Here is a 16,528-nt window from a genome sequence, read left to right on the forward strand (position 1 = left end):
AACCATGGCCTTGGATTTGGAGGCGCTGACCCTCATCCCAGCTGCTTCACACTCGGCTACAAAGCACCCCAGTGCACGTCGGAGATCCTGGTTTGATGATACCAACAGTACAACATGAGGTTCCCAAACCGGACACCTTCCGGTGCCTAGAAATTCTGCAATGTAATGAACAGAACCGATTACAAACGGCAGCCCTGGTCGAGACCAACAGGCACCGGGAACTGGTCTGACTTCCTGCCGGCGTTGCGAACTAAGCTTCTGCTCCCTTAACAGAACAGTCACCACGCTCCCGGAGCACCCTCCCACAGGGCACCATGAGGGACATGGTCGTTAGCCTTCTCCAGATCCACAAAACACATGTGGACTGGTTGGGCGAACTCCCGCGAACCCTCAAGTACCTGATGAAGGGTATAGAGCTGGTCCAGTGTGCTCCGACCGGGATGAAAATCACATTGTTCCTCCTGGATCTGAGGTTCGAATATCGGCAGGATCCTCCTCTCCAGCACCCTTGAGTAGACCTTACTGAGAACGAGGAGTGTGATCTCTCTGTCATTAGAGCACATTCCACCCTCCAGTCCCCCTTTTTGAAGACAGGAACCACTACGCCGGTCTGCCTATCCAGGGTTACTGTCCCTGACCACAACACAAAACTGCAGAGACGTGTCAGCCAAGGCAGTCCTAAAACATCCAGAAGCGAATCTCAGGGTCAGCCACTAAGCCTCTGCCTCCTCCTCGAAAGGCGTGATGATGGGATTGAGGAGATCCTAAAAGTACTCCTTCCACCACCCGACAATATCCCTAGTCAAGGCCAGCAGCTCCCCACCTGAACTGCAAATAGTGTTGGTGAAGCACTGCTTCCCCATCCTCAGGCGGCGGACAGTTTGCCAGAACATTTTCGAGGCCGACCAAACTCCTCCTAGGTTAATATTTAGACTGTTTTTATTGTTGCAGTTCATGAGGATAGTTTTCTTTGCGATGACATAAAGCGAATCACTTTCTAAGGTGACATAATCCAACTTACCCAGTGAACAGACTGAGGAAGAGGGTGAAATATTACATCTCAGACACTTTGACAGATCCTCACATAGCAGATACAAAAACCTCTGTACAGGAGTGCATAAGCATAGTGCAAATGTCATCTGGTGCATTACTTGAGCATTACAAGCAGATATCCGACTGTGCAGAACCCATCTTAAACATCCGTTGGCTTGTATAGAGTACACTGTGAAGGATTTTATATTTAATTAGTTGTAAATTAAGATTTATGGTCATGTCAAAGGTTCTGTGACAGATTTTAGACCATACATTTTGATTAAGCCTAACTAATACATCAGTTTCCCATTTCCAGTGGAAAGTGATATAGACTAATCTATGTTGGATAAACTCTATATGTTGGACAGTCATTTTGGAGGATTAAGGCATAGTAAATCCTCTACATCTGGTGGTCTTTGTCAGGGGCGTGCACACATAGACACTAGGTGGTGCTAAAGCACTAGGAAGTTTGCCCTCTATCAAAGAAAATGCCCTTTTGAAACTTGTTTTTTTATTATTATTATTATTAATATTATTAAGATTTTACTGAGGTCGGTTTTGAAATGATCTTTTGAAAACCTGAGCCATTAAAAACGACTGAAACAATGCCCCAATATGAGCCACCAGCCGACCAGCCTACTGTATCTCTCTTCCTTTGTCACGTGAACTCGCTCGGTCGCCCGCAGGGCATGCCAGATGTGCAGCATCATAGCAGTTCAGTAAGCGTCTTCAGATAGCAGGAACGGTCGCTGACAAGCTGCTTCTCCCGTGCCCCATTAGCCAGGTAATATACAGATCAAGCAGAATCATTTTGTTGTGCATTAAAATGTCTCATTCAGCAGCACCAAACACGCATTTTGCCGACTGGTCACCTAATAAACTAGTTGTCTCCTTGTAAGATGCTATTTTACTTTTTATATTTTGTATCCATATTTTTTATCTTAAGTGTATACATTAGTCTATTTTATTGCATGACGTATACCCACAGTTTTTAGATATTTTTATAATTTTATTTACCTATTCCATATTTTAAAAGTTTCATGTAGCACGATTGTACCATGAAAAATTCCTAGTTTGTGAACTCCTTCACTAACAATGGCAATAAACCTGATTCTGAAAGTTTTACACTGTAGCCCAAGTAAATGACAGATAACGTGAGGACGACCACATAGGCTACAAATAATTTTGGTAGAGTTTGCAATTGCAAATCTACGGAAGAGGATTAGGGCCACTGAAAAAAAAAAAATAAGTTAACTGATTTTTAAATTTTATTTCAGTTTAGTATGGGAAAAAAGTCAGAATGCTGACTTTAATCTCATAATTCTAACTTTTTTCTCATAATTCTGACTTTTTGCTGAGAATTCTGACTTTTTGCTCAGTATTCTGACTTTAATCTCAGAATTCTGACAATAAAAAAGTCAGAATTCTGACTTTTTTCCCATGTTAAACTGAAATAAAATTTAAAAATCAGTTAACTTTTTTTTTTCAGTGGCCCTAATCCTCTTCTGTACAAATCTATGTGTTAAGACAAACGTTTTCTGTTGTATAGGTTTTGTTAGGCAATATAAATTAACACATTTTGGTCTCTTTATTGTCTTAATTGTATATTGATTTAGTAATTGCAGCACAATGCCAAGAAAGGAGGGTTAATCATATTGAAAAATCTTAAAAGCTGTTCACATTTTATTTTTAAGTGGTTTGTGCAGCAGGTATTAAAATAGCTATTATTTTGTAGGCTACCATAAGTCATATCCACGTGACAAGACTTCCAGTCATGTTGCCCTAATAGCCCATTATTTAAACTAATGTGGCATATTTGTTAAAGCTATTATTATTATTATTATTATTATTATTATTATTATTATTATTATTATTATTATTATTATCATTATTATTATTATTATTGTCATGATGGTTATTATTATTGTCATGATGGTTATTATTAATATATTGTAGCCAGTCACAGCAGGGAAGCTCTATACCATCAACATACACTATATTGCCAAAAGTATTTGCTCACCCATCCAAATTATTGGAATCAGGTGTTCCAATCACTTCCATGGCCACAGGTGTATAAATTCAAGCACCTAGGCATGCAGACTGTTTTTACAAACATTTGTGAAAGAATGGGTCGCTCTCAGGAGCTCAGTGAATTCCAGCGTGGAACTGTGATAGGATGCCACCTGTGCAACAAATCCAGTCGTGAAATTTCCTCGCTCCTAAATATTCCACAGTCAACTGTCAGCTGTATTATAAGAAAATGGAAGTGTTTGGGAACGACAGCAACTCAGCCACGAAGTGGTAGGCCACGTAAACTGACGGAGCGGGGTCAGCGGATGCTGAAGCGCATAGTGCGAAGAGGTCGCCAACTTTCTGCAGAGTCAATCACTACAGACCTCCAAACTTCATGTGGCCTTCAGATTAGCTCAAGAACAGTGCGCAGAGAGCTTCATGGAATGGGTTTCCATGGTCGAGCAGCTGCATCCAAGCCATACATCACCAAGTGCAATGCAAAGCGTCGGATGCGGTGGTGTAAAGCACGCCGCCACTGGACTCTAGAGCAGTGGAGACGCGTTCTCTGGAGTGACGAATCGCGCTTCTCCATCTGGCAATCTGATGGACGGGTCTGGGTTTGGCGGTTGCCAGGAGAACGGTACTTGTCTGACTGCATTGTGCCAAGTGTAAAGTTTGGTGGAGGGGGGATTATGGTGTGGGGTTGTTTTTCAGGAGCTGGGCTTGGCCCCTTAGTTCCAGTGAAAGGAACTCTGAATGCTTCAGCATACCAAGACATTTTGGACAATTCCATGCTCCCAACTTTGTGGGAACAGTTTGGAGCTGGCCCCTTCCTCTTCCAACATGACTGTGCACCAGTGCACAAAGCAAGGTCCATAAAGACATGGATGACAGAGTCTGGTGTGGATGAACTTGACTGGCCTGCACAGAGTCCTGACCTCAACCCGATAGAACACCTTTGGGATGAATTAGAGCGGAGACTGAGAGCCAGGCCTTCTCGTCCAACATCAGTGTGCGACCTCACAAATGCGCTTCTGGAAGAATGGTCAAAAATTCCCATAAACACACTCCTAAACCTTGTGGACAGCCTTCCCAGAAGAGTTGAAGCTGTTCTAGCTGCAAAGGGTGGACCGACGTCATATTGAACCCTATGGATTAGGAACGGGATGTCACTTAAGCTCATATGTGAGTCAAGGCAGGTGAGCAAATACTTTTGGCAATATAGTGTATAACAGGACAGGAGATGAGGAAGAATTCAGGGAAGACACAGAGACAGAAAAAGACCAGGATGAGGGAGAACAGATGGGTGAGGGAGAACAGGGAGATGAGCCAGATGAAAGAAGTATGCTTTAGTCTGTTCTGTTGGTGATGTGACTTTTTTCCATTGAAAAATCACGTTTAGAGAATGTTACAAATAAAAGTCAAATTTCATTCAACATGCGTTTATTTTTTTTTATAATTAAGTGTTACACGTGCGCTAAAAAGTGCCCTCCCCCCCTCCTGAGCACCTGCCCCCCAAAATGTCTGTGCACGCCTCTGGTCTTTGTAGACCTGCTTCATTATTCAGTCTTTTAATATAGACCGAATCTGTTGATATTCTAGAAATCTGTGAAAATATGCTGTAGAATGGGATAAAAATAGCTGCTTTGAATAAATGTTCCAAGAAATACTTCCTTTTGGGCTCCATTCAGAAAAGCTTATTATGATTTCTTTCCTTTTTTTTTTTTTGCAGTATATATGGGTTATTAAAGTCATTTTAAGAAACTCCGACCAAGCTGTCAAAGATAAGCCAAGGCTGATGCTTTTAAAATAAAATGCCTTTTTTTGTTTAAACAAATGAATAGAAAATCTGGAAAACTAATATTATGATATTGTTCTACATCTAACCAGACTGTGAGCTATTTTTAAGCCTATTTGCTAGGAAGTAATGTCAGAAGTTGAGCAGATTTAATCCTCCTTTGTATTTGGTCTTCTGCAGGTTCTACACAGTGGATTATGAAAGGATGACATGATTTTTCAGAGACTGGATTATGTGACCGGTTGACCCGTATTTATTTTTACATAATCATAAGTATTAGCTGGACTTAAATAAGATGAAGGAGGACATTTCAGGCATGATAAACTTCTCCACTAGATGAACTATACCAAAGTCATATATATATAGTTAAGAGAAAGGAAACAAGATCTAAGAGATGAGTCATCCTTTAGTTGACCTTCTTCTGTCCAAAGAAATGTCTGAGACTTTCAGAGAGCTGACTGGATGATAAAAAATGAAAAAAAAAAACAGAAAAAAAATGGGGCTTTGAATCTACTGCAAGTTTCTGTCATGATAGTTTGATCAAATGTTTAACTTTCCTGCTTGTGATGGTTAAAACCGGCCATTTGCCGTCAGCAGAACCAACCAATGATAGAACCGTTTTGGTCCATGTGCAGCGGCTTCATGTTTCCTTGATGTTTACATGCAGTAAATATTCTGTTTGTTACCAACGATAGGTGCTGCTGATCTTCTTTAGGAAGCAACACAAAACCACAGCGATCTGCTGAAGCAGCTAAAGTTAAATGACCCACTTTTCATTTTCACTCTGTTTGAAACATTAATGAGATCCCCCAACGTCTCAGCAGCCGACTGTGTTCAACAACATGAGCAAGGCAGCAGCAGACTTACATCAAAACTACATCTAAAAAATATTTATACTGACTAATGTTTAGCCATTATTATTTCATTGTTTTTAATTCCTGACAGGAGGCAAGGCAATTTATTTATACAGCACAATTTAGTTCAAAGGTAATTGAAAGTGCTTTACATTAATAAAAAAAAAGGAAATTAAATTTAAATATAATAAGCAGAATAAAAGCAAATAAAGAACATGCTGTCTTTCTTCAGAAGAGTGTCATCACAGCTGTTGTTTAACTTCTTGGAGATCTTTGAGTTTATATAACAGATTTATTTTTTTTTACCCAACAAACCCAAACTGAGCTCTGCTCCTTTTCATAGTTTTAAATTTTCAGGTTGTGTGGAGGTTTAAAGGACCCAAATGCAGAGATGGAAGCTTAGGTTGTTACTTGCAAGTTTAATAATCCAAAGGGGTGGCAACTGAGGAAAAAAAACGCCAAAATACAGAAAACAAAGAACTAGAAGACTTCAGAGAAAACACACATGAGGAAAAAGAAATGACGAGGAGCCAGCAAAGAGTGACTGAACAGGAGGTGTATATATGGGAGACAGAAACAATGGGAGGACTAATTAGCAGATGAGGAACAGGTGTGGACAGAGGGATCTAGAAGCGCTCTAGGAGAAGGAGACTGACACAGGAGCACAACAGATGGTAAACAAGAAATATATAAGCACTCAAATACAATCAAAAATAACACAAAATGAAAATAAAAGCAACAAAAACTCAAAGAGAAAACTTAAACAAAACAAAAACTACGACATAAATGTCCTTCTGTCTGAGAGTCCATCTCAGTGAGAAAGGAAGCAGAGTGAATGAAACGTCACAGACACCTTTCAGTATTTTTCTGGTGACCTGCTTGCAATGCTATACATGCCTTTAGCTTTAAACCTGCTGACCCATTAAAGCTAGAGGGACCTATTCTGACATTCAGAACTTAGAGATTATGCTTGATTGTTTCTGCACTCCTGGTTCTGATCCAATGAGCGGTTTTCAAATAAAACAAAGCTTCATGTTTTTCTGTTCTGTCATCTGTCTTTTCTTTCTAAATAGAAGAAAATGTAGCTTAACTATAACTATAAAAATGTCCTTTTTGGTAAAAATCCCATTTGACTTTTTTTTTGTTGATGAGATAAAAAAAAATAACAGAGGTTTTATGAAAGAATGTCTCCAAAGTAAATTAACTCTAAAAATGATTTAAAAGCTTTACATTTTACTGCTATAAAAACTCATAAAGAGGATATTTATCTACATCACATTTAGAGTTGATTTCTCCAAGTAAAGAAAAGAATCTCAAGTTTATGCCTAATGTTTCTGCAAATTGGTCTAGATTTTTAGATTTTATGTTAAAATCGGGTAAACAAGTTAAAACAGACCTCTGATACATTTGAATAACTTCATAAATGAGGTTTTTCCAAATGATCTACTCACTGATAAATTTGTTTTTCAACATTAATATAAACGTATCTACATTCACTTTCCAAAGCAACCGGTTTAGATAAATCTAATCAAATGATATATGGTTCTGAAATGGTTTGATCCAAATTATTGAGACCTTTAAAAAAACAACTTCAGCTTTCATAAGCTGACATAGCTTAAAAAATACAACTTTGATTCTAAATGTTTACATTATGTTAAGTAGTGTTTTTAATTTAATACATTAACAAATATTTACAGAATGTTTTTGTCAAACAATTTAATATGCTCTATCTGTCATCCAGAAACTCTTTTACAATTCCTGGAGTACATGTTTATATATTTGTCCTCTTATCTGAACAAGACTTAAATAACTTCAGTGGTCTCACTAAATACAGTGAGTTTAAATATACAGTCAGAAGTAATCTACAACATAATAAGTAAGTTAAAGCTGTAAATAAATGCAACATTTAAAATGATCAGGAAGTGCAGAAAATACATCATGACCACGTTTTTTTTTTTTCTTTTTTTCAGATTTTAGCCCAGAGCTTCAGTTTGAGCGGCAGATGGAAATAGAAAGTCCATTCAGAAGTCTCTGATCTTTAAAGTGAATTTTAGAAAAGGTCAGACTGATCTACCTCTCCGTCTGTCTTCAGGATCAGCTGTCACTGAGAATGTTTATCATCTCTGGCAGCTCATCCGTCCACATCTGTACACATCTGACTGTCTGTCTCTCCTCACCTTTCCTTTGTTTGTCTGACTTTATTCCTCTCAGGCTGTCTGTCAGTGACATGAAGAGGCACGTTTACACATCAAAAGGACTTCGTTCAGGCTTGGATATAACTTGGGGTTGCATTTAAAATTTTGTCTTGGAGGAGTTCATAGCGTATCTGATCATCACCGGCTCCTATATTATCATAAATTAATCCTCAGATGAATAAAGTTCAACCTCGGATTGAATCTTTTCTATCACTTTACACTAAAGAATGGAGGCAGCAGATGGTTTACCAGAATCGCTTTGAGGCCAAACAATAGTTCATATTCATGGCCTCTGTTACGACCCTTCTAGGGGTGGCCGGATCATAATATGAAGGATCCATCCTCTTCAGATCTCAAGCAGGCGACACACATGAAGTTGAAGATTTTATGAAGTTATTTATTTCAGAAACATTTTTTTGATTGAGAATTTACAACAAGTGGAGCATATGAATTCAGAGAGAGCTAATACCGAAAACAACAAATAAAAGATTATCTGAATATTAATGAAATTACCTAATTGAGTAAATAAATCAAATGACAAAACACTTACCTGCCTAATTCATAAAAACATGAGAAAACTAAGTAAACAGAAGCAGCAACTCACTCCTACAAGCTCCAGAACTTTTACATGATGTTAAACAGTGTGGCTGGTTGAGATGAGATGAGGATGGATGCAGGGCGTCTGCCTCCAGTTTTTATATCCGTGTTATATATCGATGACAAGCACCTGCTCACTGATATTTACATAAGTTAACACCAGTCGTAACAGCCTTACTGAACTTTTCCCAAATCCAAGTTTTTGCCTCTGCAACGACCGAGGCAGCAACAGGGTTGACTTTTATTCAGGTTTTTTTTGCCTTAAAATCACTCCAGTGTAACTAAAGCTTTGAATCATTGGTCCATCTTTTCACATTCTTTAAAACAGGTTTAGTAAATTAAATTTTCTGCCTGTAAGTCAGAAAAGGTTGAACAAGACGGTGATCAGTGAGTCTTAAACCTGCACGCGTTATGTGTCCGTTAATGTTATGTTGTTGTGGTTTATTGCGTCAGTATTCATCGTAAGACCCTTAATATGCTGCTCCTACTTTGTAATGATGTGGCTGAAGTTTGTTTTGTTAAAAAATACCCCAGAACAATAAGCAAAGAATGAAGCTTTTTTCAACGGGTGACGGATGTTTGTCCTGCAACCAGAGGGTTGCCTTTTTTAACCCCCTCCATCCATTTCCGTCGTTGTGTCCTTAGGCAAACCCTTTTCTTGTATTTTCGCGGTCACATGACAGCCGGTAGTGGTTGTGTACAGTACCCAGTTAGTAATCTGGTCAGTCTAGAAAAACCTCACTAACATATATAATATAAACAGCAACCAGGACAAACAAGGACAATTTCCATGGTGAATAAAAATGTTTGCTGTTAATGAAAAATGTCTCTAAGTGATGACTCCATGACATTAATTCACCAACCTCTGTAGGAACAGAGTCCACCTGTCATCGTTTTACTGAAGTTCAGACCCAAATGCTAAAGACCAAACAGGGAGACCAGGAGAAAAGGTTTAACAGGTTTTATTGAAGAGATAATGCAGAAAGAAGTGTTGCTCTGAACACTGCTCAACTGTAAAGTGAGATGAAGACACAGCGGTTAGTTCAGGCTCAGTGGGAAATTTGATTCGTGAACTAGGAGAAGAGGATCTGGTTGCTGCCTCACATTTCCAGAGAAGTTGTTGAATCTTTGACTACAGTCTGTATGCTGTTGTTCCAGTGTTTGTCTGATTTGGTGGAGGGCGGAACAGGGTTTACCCAGAATGCGGGTGTTAATAGGTTAACGGAGAAGCTGACTGCCACTCAGATTTCCTGCGGTACTTGAACGGGTCATAGTGCAGATGAATGCCTTTCTCAGTGTGAAGCTCAAATGATCTCTTGGGGAAAGTGGGTCCAAACCTCCTGTTTGTAACCCCAGCTCAGCTTGAAGCTCTATTGATCCTTCCAGGGAGAGAAGGCCCGAAAAAATCAGTTTGCAGGATGACTTCCTGCCGAGAGGCAAACACAAAAACAATGTTAAAACTCAGGTTGACAAGAACTCAGTTTGACTCAGCAAAACTCAGCTTAGCTAGAGTACCCAAAACTGGAAAACACTCTGGCGTCGAGGTAGTGGCAATCAGCAGCTTAAGAACACTCCGTTTAACGGGGAAACCATCAGCAGGTGTGTGAGGAGGCGGACCAGAGCCAGGCGCCTCCTGGTGGAGGAAGGAAGACAAACACAGAAACACAAACACACAGACAGGAGTCCTGACACCACCTCCTGAGCTGCATTACACCGTCTGCCCAGAAATGACAGAATCCTAAAAGCTAGGATTTAGGTTAACAGAGAGCAGCAGATCTGCATAAGTCCAAATGGTTCTGTTAAGGAAAACGGTTGAAGCATTATATTAGTGAAAGAGCAAACATTTGTAAAGTGGATAGAGGGGAGTGTAGTGCAAAGACTATCCTGTCCCAGTTTAACCAGCATCCCATTCCCCTATGGTATCTGGGTGTCCAGTGTATTCCATTGAAAGCTGCTGCTCCTCCATCTTCTGTAGTAGCTGGGATAGTTTCAGACCTGACCAGACAAGGTGGAATAGTATGAGCAGTTTAAGTCTGATGGTTTCAGAGTTCTTTCCTTGTAATGGTTTCCAGGGAGTAATGACAGAAACAGTGAGAAAAACACAAAAGACACTTTAGGGCATAATCCAGGGAAGCCATCATGATGTCAGCATTGGCAATGAAGTGCCCTACAAGACCAGATTCCGGGATTGACTGGGTGACATCATTAGCCTTGATGTTTTAATCATTATAAAAGCTTTTTAAATGCAGTTTTTCTGATGCATCACCCTATCATCTTGCACTACCAGGTGCATTTAAGTCCCAGACAACATAGCCTCTGGGATCACCCAAGCACTATAACCCCTCTACAAAATAATGGAGGCGGTTCTAGGTCATCTTTAATCATCATTATTGACTAATCATGTATAAAAACTGACTGAGTTGCTTTCCTTTTTTTTTTGGTTTATTTATGAACTTTTCTTGTAGGGCAAGCTGTTAAGGTGCAAAATTACTAAAACTGGAAAAATTGCTAAAGTTTCCATTTATTGCACTTCAGGACCGCTGGTTGTGGCGCCTGAGGAACAACAAAGTCCTGGAGGGTTATCCCATAGAGATTGAACAGTTTTGGAAAGGCTTGCCTCCTCGCATTGATGCCGCCTACGAGAGGTCTGATGGAAAATTTGTCTTTTTCAAAGGTAGGAAAACTTCTAACACAATCAGTAAATTCTGACACAGTTTTAGCTGTTTCACAACATGTACTCGCAAGGCATTAATAATTTATGTGTTAGTTTATCTCATCCGTCCGCCAAAGATATACCAAGATGTCCAACATTCCACAACTTTGTTTTTTTTGTTTTTTATTGTTTTTTAATTTCTAAATTTCTACATTTTTTTCATTTTTTAAATTCTCCTCAGCCGTGCAAACACCAGAATATGCAGAACAAAATGAGAAATTGTTTTAATGTTAGTTGAAAATGACTCCTTAACAATCTGAAAGCCTTCATTAAGTCTCTTGAATCTTTACAAAGATCAATCAATCAGTCAATTAATCAATAAATCAAACAATACTTTAAAAGAGTGTAGTGGTAAAAAAAAAGTATTCAACTATTTAACCCAGTTGAATAAACAGAGATCGATGGATTTCACTCAGTCTGCACTTTATTTTCATATCTTTGCAAGGAGAGAACAGTTCATCATACAGCCCGTACCGCTCTGTATTCACCCTGTTCTGCCTAAGCAGAGTGTGTTCCCCGTACTTATAACAATGGAACAGAGTGAGTTAAAATGTTTATAGTGATTAAATAGTGTAAATTTAACTTATAAAATAAGAGAAATCAAAATTTTCGGACCATAGTTTCAGCCTTTCGATTATGCAAGGATATTATCCTTGTGTAATCGATAGTAAAAAAGGAAAATTTGTGAAATCCATTGAAACCAATGGAGACAAATGATGTGGGGAGGGTTGATTTGGGCAATAAATGTTGTTTCTCCTTTCTACTTTTCTCAGGTAATAAGTTCTGGGTGTTTAAAGAGGTCAAAGCTGAACCTGGTTACCCTCAGAACCTGAAGGAGCTGGGAAGCTTCCTCCCAAAAGATGGCATTGATGCAGCGGTTCGCTGGGAGGTCGTTGGGAAAACCTACTTCTTCAAAGGAAACCAGTACTGGCGCTACAATGAGGACAAGCGAGCCGTGGACCCAGGATACCCAAAATCCATCAGTGTTTGGGACGGAGTCCCTGACTCTCCACAGGGAGCCTTCACCAGCAGAGAGGGATGTAAGTGGTACCGATTTACTGCTTAGACTCTGTTTTTCCTTTTTTCCCCCTTAAATCAGTAGACATTAGCTCAGCAGCATCTCTCTTCTTAACAGTGCCATGATGAAAAGTCTTATATAAAAGGGTGTTGGGTTAACATTCTCCTTTCCAGTTGCATAGAAGAATCCTGAAATCTGATCTTTAAACCAGATTAACTGATGTAGTTGGAGAATAAGTAAAGGACATGCAACTTTGGAAATGGTGAGCATATCTGCCCATAAACATTATTAGAGCGTTCATTGTGTTAATGCAATGCACAAGCAGGCCTACAGAACAGTTTTGAAGCCAGATTTTCTTATGTTAATCAGTTTATTATAAGAAATGAGCTGCAGGAAAGAAAAGCGCTTAAGAGTACCGAGGAGCAGGTGAAAGACTAGAAGTAGTAATGAAACAGGTGCGGGTCAAAAACCGGGACCCAGAGACGAGCACATAAATACAAAGAACTAGTCTGTGATCAAGGTCAGGCTCGGACTGGGAACCATTTTCAGCCCAGGAATTTTTCCATCTATACCGGCCCACTTAAACCAGGAGTCAGTTGGCTCAGATTTAAAAAAGTAAAATATGACTTTTGGATAAACAAGTATCACTGATACGAAAGATAAATCACAATACTGTCTATTACAGAACTATATTTCTGCTCTATATCTTTTAAATGAAGTTCATTCATGCTGTTTGCAATTGAGTGAATCAACACAACTTTGTGTTGCTGGTGCATTGCTCCTCAGCTGCAGTTTTCTGTGTGGCCACAAGGACTCAAAGAAAGGGATTAATCTGACAATATGATTTGATAGTTTCACTTTAGATTATTATTGTTATTCATGTTAATTAATATTTAAAGAATTAAAAAAATTATAATTTTTAACTGGGTTTGTACAAAATGTGAGTTTCTTTTGACAAATGAAAGCATAATCTTATCAGTGTGAAAGAAATTACTGGGGGTCACTGAGCAAGATCCTTAACCCCAGACTGCTCCCTGGGCGGCGCACAGTGGCAGCCCTCTGCTCCCGAATGGGATGGGTTAAATCCAGATAGTGAATTTCCCCATTTTGGGACAATACATTTCTTTATTATTATTATTAAAATTATTTGAAGAGATGAAATCATCGAAGATGATCCTGAAAACCGTGGTCTTGGAATTGTAGTGGATGTGCGCTAACAACAACAGTTCTAAAAGAGAAGAGTTACTGTGCTCAAGGTCTGGTTCGAAGTGTACATTTTTTTTTAAAACAGTAAGCAATTAAAAATAATTATTGACTGATTCTGGAGTTGGGATCTGGATTAGGTTGATATACCAGCAGATGGTGGGAAAAATGCTCCTAAAAAGGTCTTTGGGAGCAAAGCTCCAAACCAGAATTTTTCCCTGCAATGCTCTACCTGTATTTTATATCTGTCTCAATACATGGCTGCTCCTCCTTGATGCTCAATGACTCCTGATTATGATCCTTTATTTAAGTTTTAAAGGTTTGTTTGAGTCTAAATCATTCCTGAAAGCCTTAAAGACGGTGATGGAAAGGGAAATTATGACAAATAATCTTGGAAACAGCTTTCCTTCTTTTATTAACATTTAAAAGGGATTTAAAGGTGAAAATATAACCATAAAAGACCTGGTCTTGTTAAGATGAGGCTGAAAAAGTCATATTTTCAGGTTTTTCTTGGTTAATTCAGAACATTGCGTGGCTGAACCAGGTATTTCATATCTGCTTAACTTCCAACTTTTGCAGGCATAGCAGTTTATCTCAGCTTCCATTAAAAATAACCTAACCCTGACCATCTCTCTCTCTCTGTTAACTCCTTCACCTTCCACCACCCCACCCCCCTCAGACCACACCTACTTCTACAAAGGGAAGGAGTACTGGAAGTTCGACAACCAGAAACTGACGGTGGAACCTGGATATCCAAAGTCCATATTACGAGACTGGATGGGCTGCTACCAGCCAGAGATGGAGCGCTCCGGCAGCAACCGTGGAGACCGTCAGGTGCCCCTCGACGACGTCGACGTCATCGTGACCATCAATGATGTCCCCAAGACAGTCAACGCCATCGCCGTGGTGATCCCCTGCATCCTGTCACTGTGCATCCTGGTGCTGATCTACACAATTTTCCAATTTAAGAGCAAAGGAGCACAGCAGAACACAATGATGCAGCACTATTACAAATACCCAGTGCAGGAGTGGGTATGACAGGGAACCAAAACCTTAAACCTGGCAGGGAGCCAAAACCTTCAACCTGACAGGGTCAAGCCTTTGTCGTTTTAAAGCTGGGTTATTCAACAACAACTCTGGCAAAAGACAGACTGGAAGATGCTGCTGGCAAAAGAAGCTGACAGCTAAAAAAAGCTCAGAAAGAGTAGATCAAGACTTTGATTTAAAACCTTCTGAGAAGTGTTCATATTTAAGAATGTTAAAACCAAACCTATAAGGCAGTGAAATAAAGTCCAGGGTGACGTAAAAAAAAAAAATGAAGTTTGTCTACACCTCTTCTTGGACGTTGGGAGTTCTTGTTGGACCTAAAACAGCTTCTCCTTCTCAGAGAAAATGACAAGACTTGAGTTTGAAAATGTCCGCCTGGTCCGGCTCTACCTTCAAGTTTTTTCCTCAGACAACTTTACATCTGAACTGCTTTAGTTTTTAGGTTTAAACAAAGTTATGTAAAAAAAAAAAAAAAAAAGGTTAAGAATAAACTTGAAAATTAAACAGGTAGAAAGGCCATAATAAAAAAGAAAAAAAAAAGGATCTCTGTGGATCACAGAACTGTGTTTTCAGTTATACTGAGATGGAAAACTGTTGGAGGTTTTTCTCCCTTTTTGACTGAACCACATACAAACTCACTACAGTTAATTTTTTTGTTAACATGAAACTCTCTTTATTTAGTCATAGGGACAGAATTACTCAATTAAACCGCCCGATTTTTACAGAAGTAGAAAAATAAGTCGTCTGCATATAAAGACAGTTCTACAGCCTTATCTGTCCACGCTTGCTGAAGGTTGCTGAGGTTTATAATATTTCAATTGATAAATTACATAAATGGGATCCATTTAGGAGAAAGAAGTCTGTGTTTATTTAGAGGGTATTTGGTGTTTAGTTTTCCACGAATCTTATAAGGAAACTTCTTGAGATTCACAGTATATATTGACTATAGTGGTAGGAAAGTGTAGCACATTCTAATTGCTCATGGTGCGTTTATTAAACAGGACAATTCAGGAATTTCGATTGGCTTTGGACTTTGTGGGATTAGCTTTTGAATTTTACCTGGAAATAAGTTTGTTTGTCTCCAGGTAACTTAACTTTCCCAATTCCTACCAAAATATTCCAATTCATCAGACTGAGATTCATTTTAAGCCTGCCTACCACCATTAGATGTATTTTAGTAAATAATCTAATCTAACACTTTTTCAGATTTGGCTCAGCAGTTTCCTGATGCTACATTTCGGCCTCTTGCTAAATAATCTTATGCTGATGCTTCACTCACATCATTATGCTGGATGATTGAAAAAGAAAGATGAACTGACAATATTATTTTAATTTTTAGTAAATCAGTTAATGATTATCTGAATTATAAAAACTTGAGCCACTTACAGAGTTTACATTTCATTTTGATTCCTATAAATAAGAAAGAGGAATCAGAAGATGACATCACAGAAATGCTGGTGAAGGTTCCTAGTCATCCAGGTCATAGTCATTCCAAAAAAACTCGGAACTTAGTCTTATGGAATGACTTGGAACATATTCTTTCCTAAAAAAAACTTCAAACTTGGATACCAAGTCCAGTGGATTGTTTTTTGTTTTTGTTTTTTTAAATAAGATCACAAAAAATGTAACAAAGCCTGTTGTGATACAGCAGGACGCTAATTTCTACTCCACTGATTCTGGTCTCTGTGAACCGTGAGAGCAACAGGAGCGAATCAAAAGCCACAGCAGGTGAACCACTGTTACCCCTGATTGGGTAACGATGTGACAGCAGCTTTGCTTTAAACCACGGTTATCAAAGTGCGCATAATGACACCTGTGGGTGTACATGTTGATGACAGATCTGCAGTGTAAATAAAGTGACACAGGCCGTTTGCCCTCAGCTCAAAAAAATCCTAAAAAGCCAAAACTATGGATGGATGAAGTGGAAAATAATTAAAGTAACCTGCAGCTTTGGATATGTAGCAGAAAGATTGTGTTTATTTATTTAATTATTTGTTTATTTTATTTATCTGATTTACGTTTTACAGCAGCAGGTAACCTTCTTGCTGCAGACATTAA

General features: G+C 38.9%; 1 protein-coding gene across 1 annotated transcript in view; it reads left to right on the forward strand.

Annotated features, from left to right (window-relative positions):
• Positions 1-16,023, forward strand: part of mmp24 (matrix metallopeptidase 24) — a 52,105-nt gene extending 36,082 nt beyond the window's left edge. The window contains exons 8-10 of the mRNA XM_038306052.1: positions 11,025-11,163; positions 11,976-12,242; positions 14,103-16,023. Coding sequence (XP_038161980.1) covers positions 11,025-11,163; positions 11,976-12,242; positions 14,103-14,461 — 765 coding nt within the window. The 3' untranslated portion in view covers positions 14,462-16,023. The remainder of the gene's footprint in view (positions 1-11,024; positions 11,164-11,975; positions 12,243-14,102) is intronic.
• Positions 16,024-16,528: the final 505 nt, after the last annotated feature.

This window comes from Cyprinodon tularosa, unplaced genomic scaffold (genome assembly GCF_016077235.1).
Source record: "Cyprinodon tularosa strain WSP-4 unplaced genomic scaffold, ASM1607723v1 ctg570, whole genome shotgun sequence".
Lineage (NCBI taxonomy): Eukaryota > Metazoa > Chordata > Actinopteri > Cyprinodontiformes > Cyprinodontidae > Cyprinodon > Cyprinodon tularosa.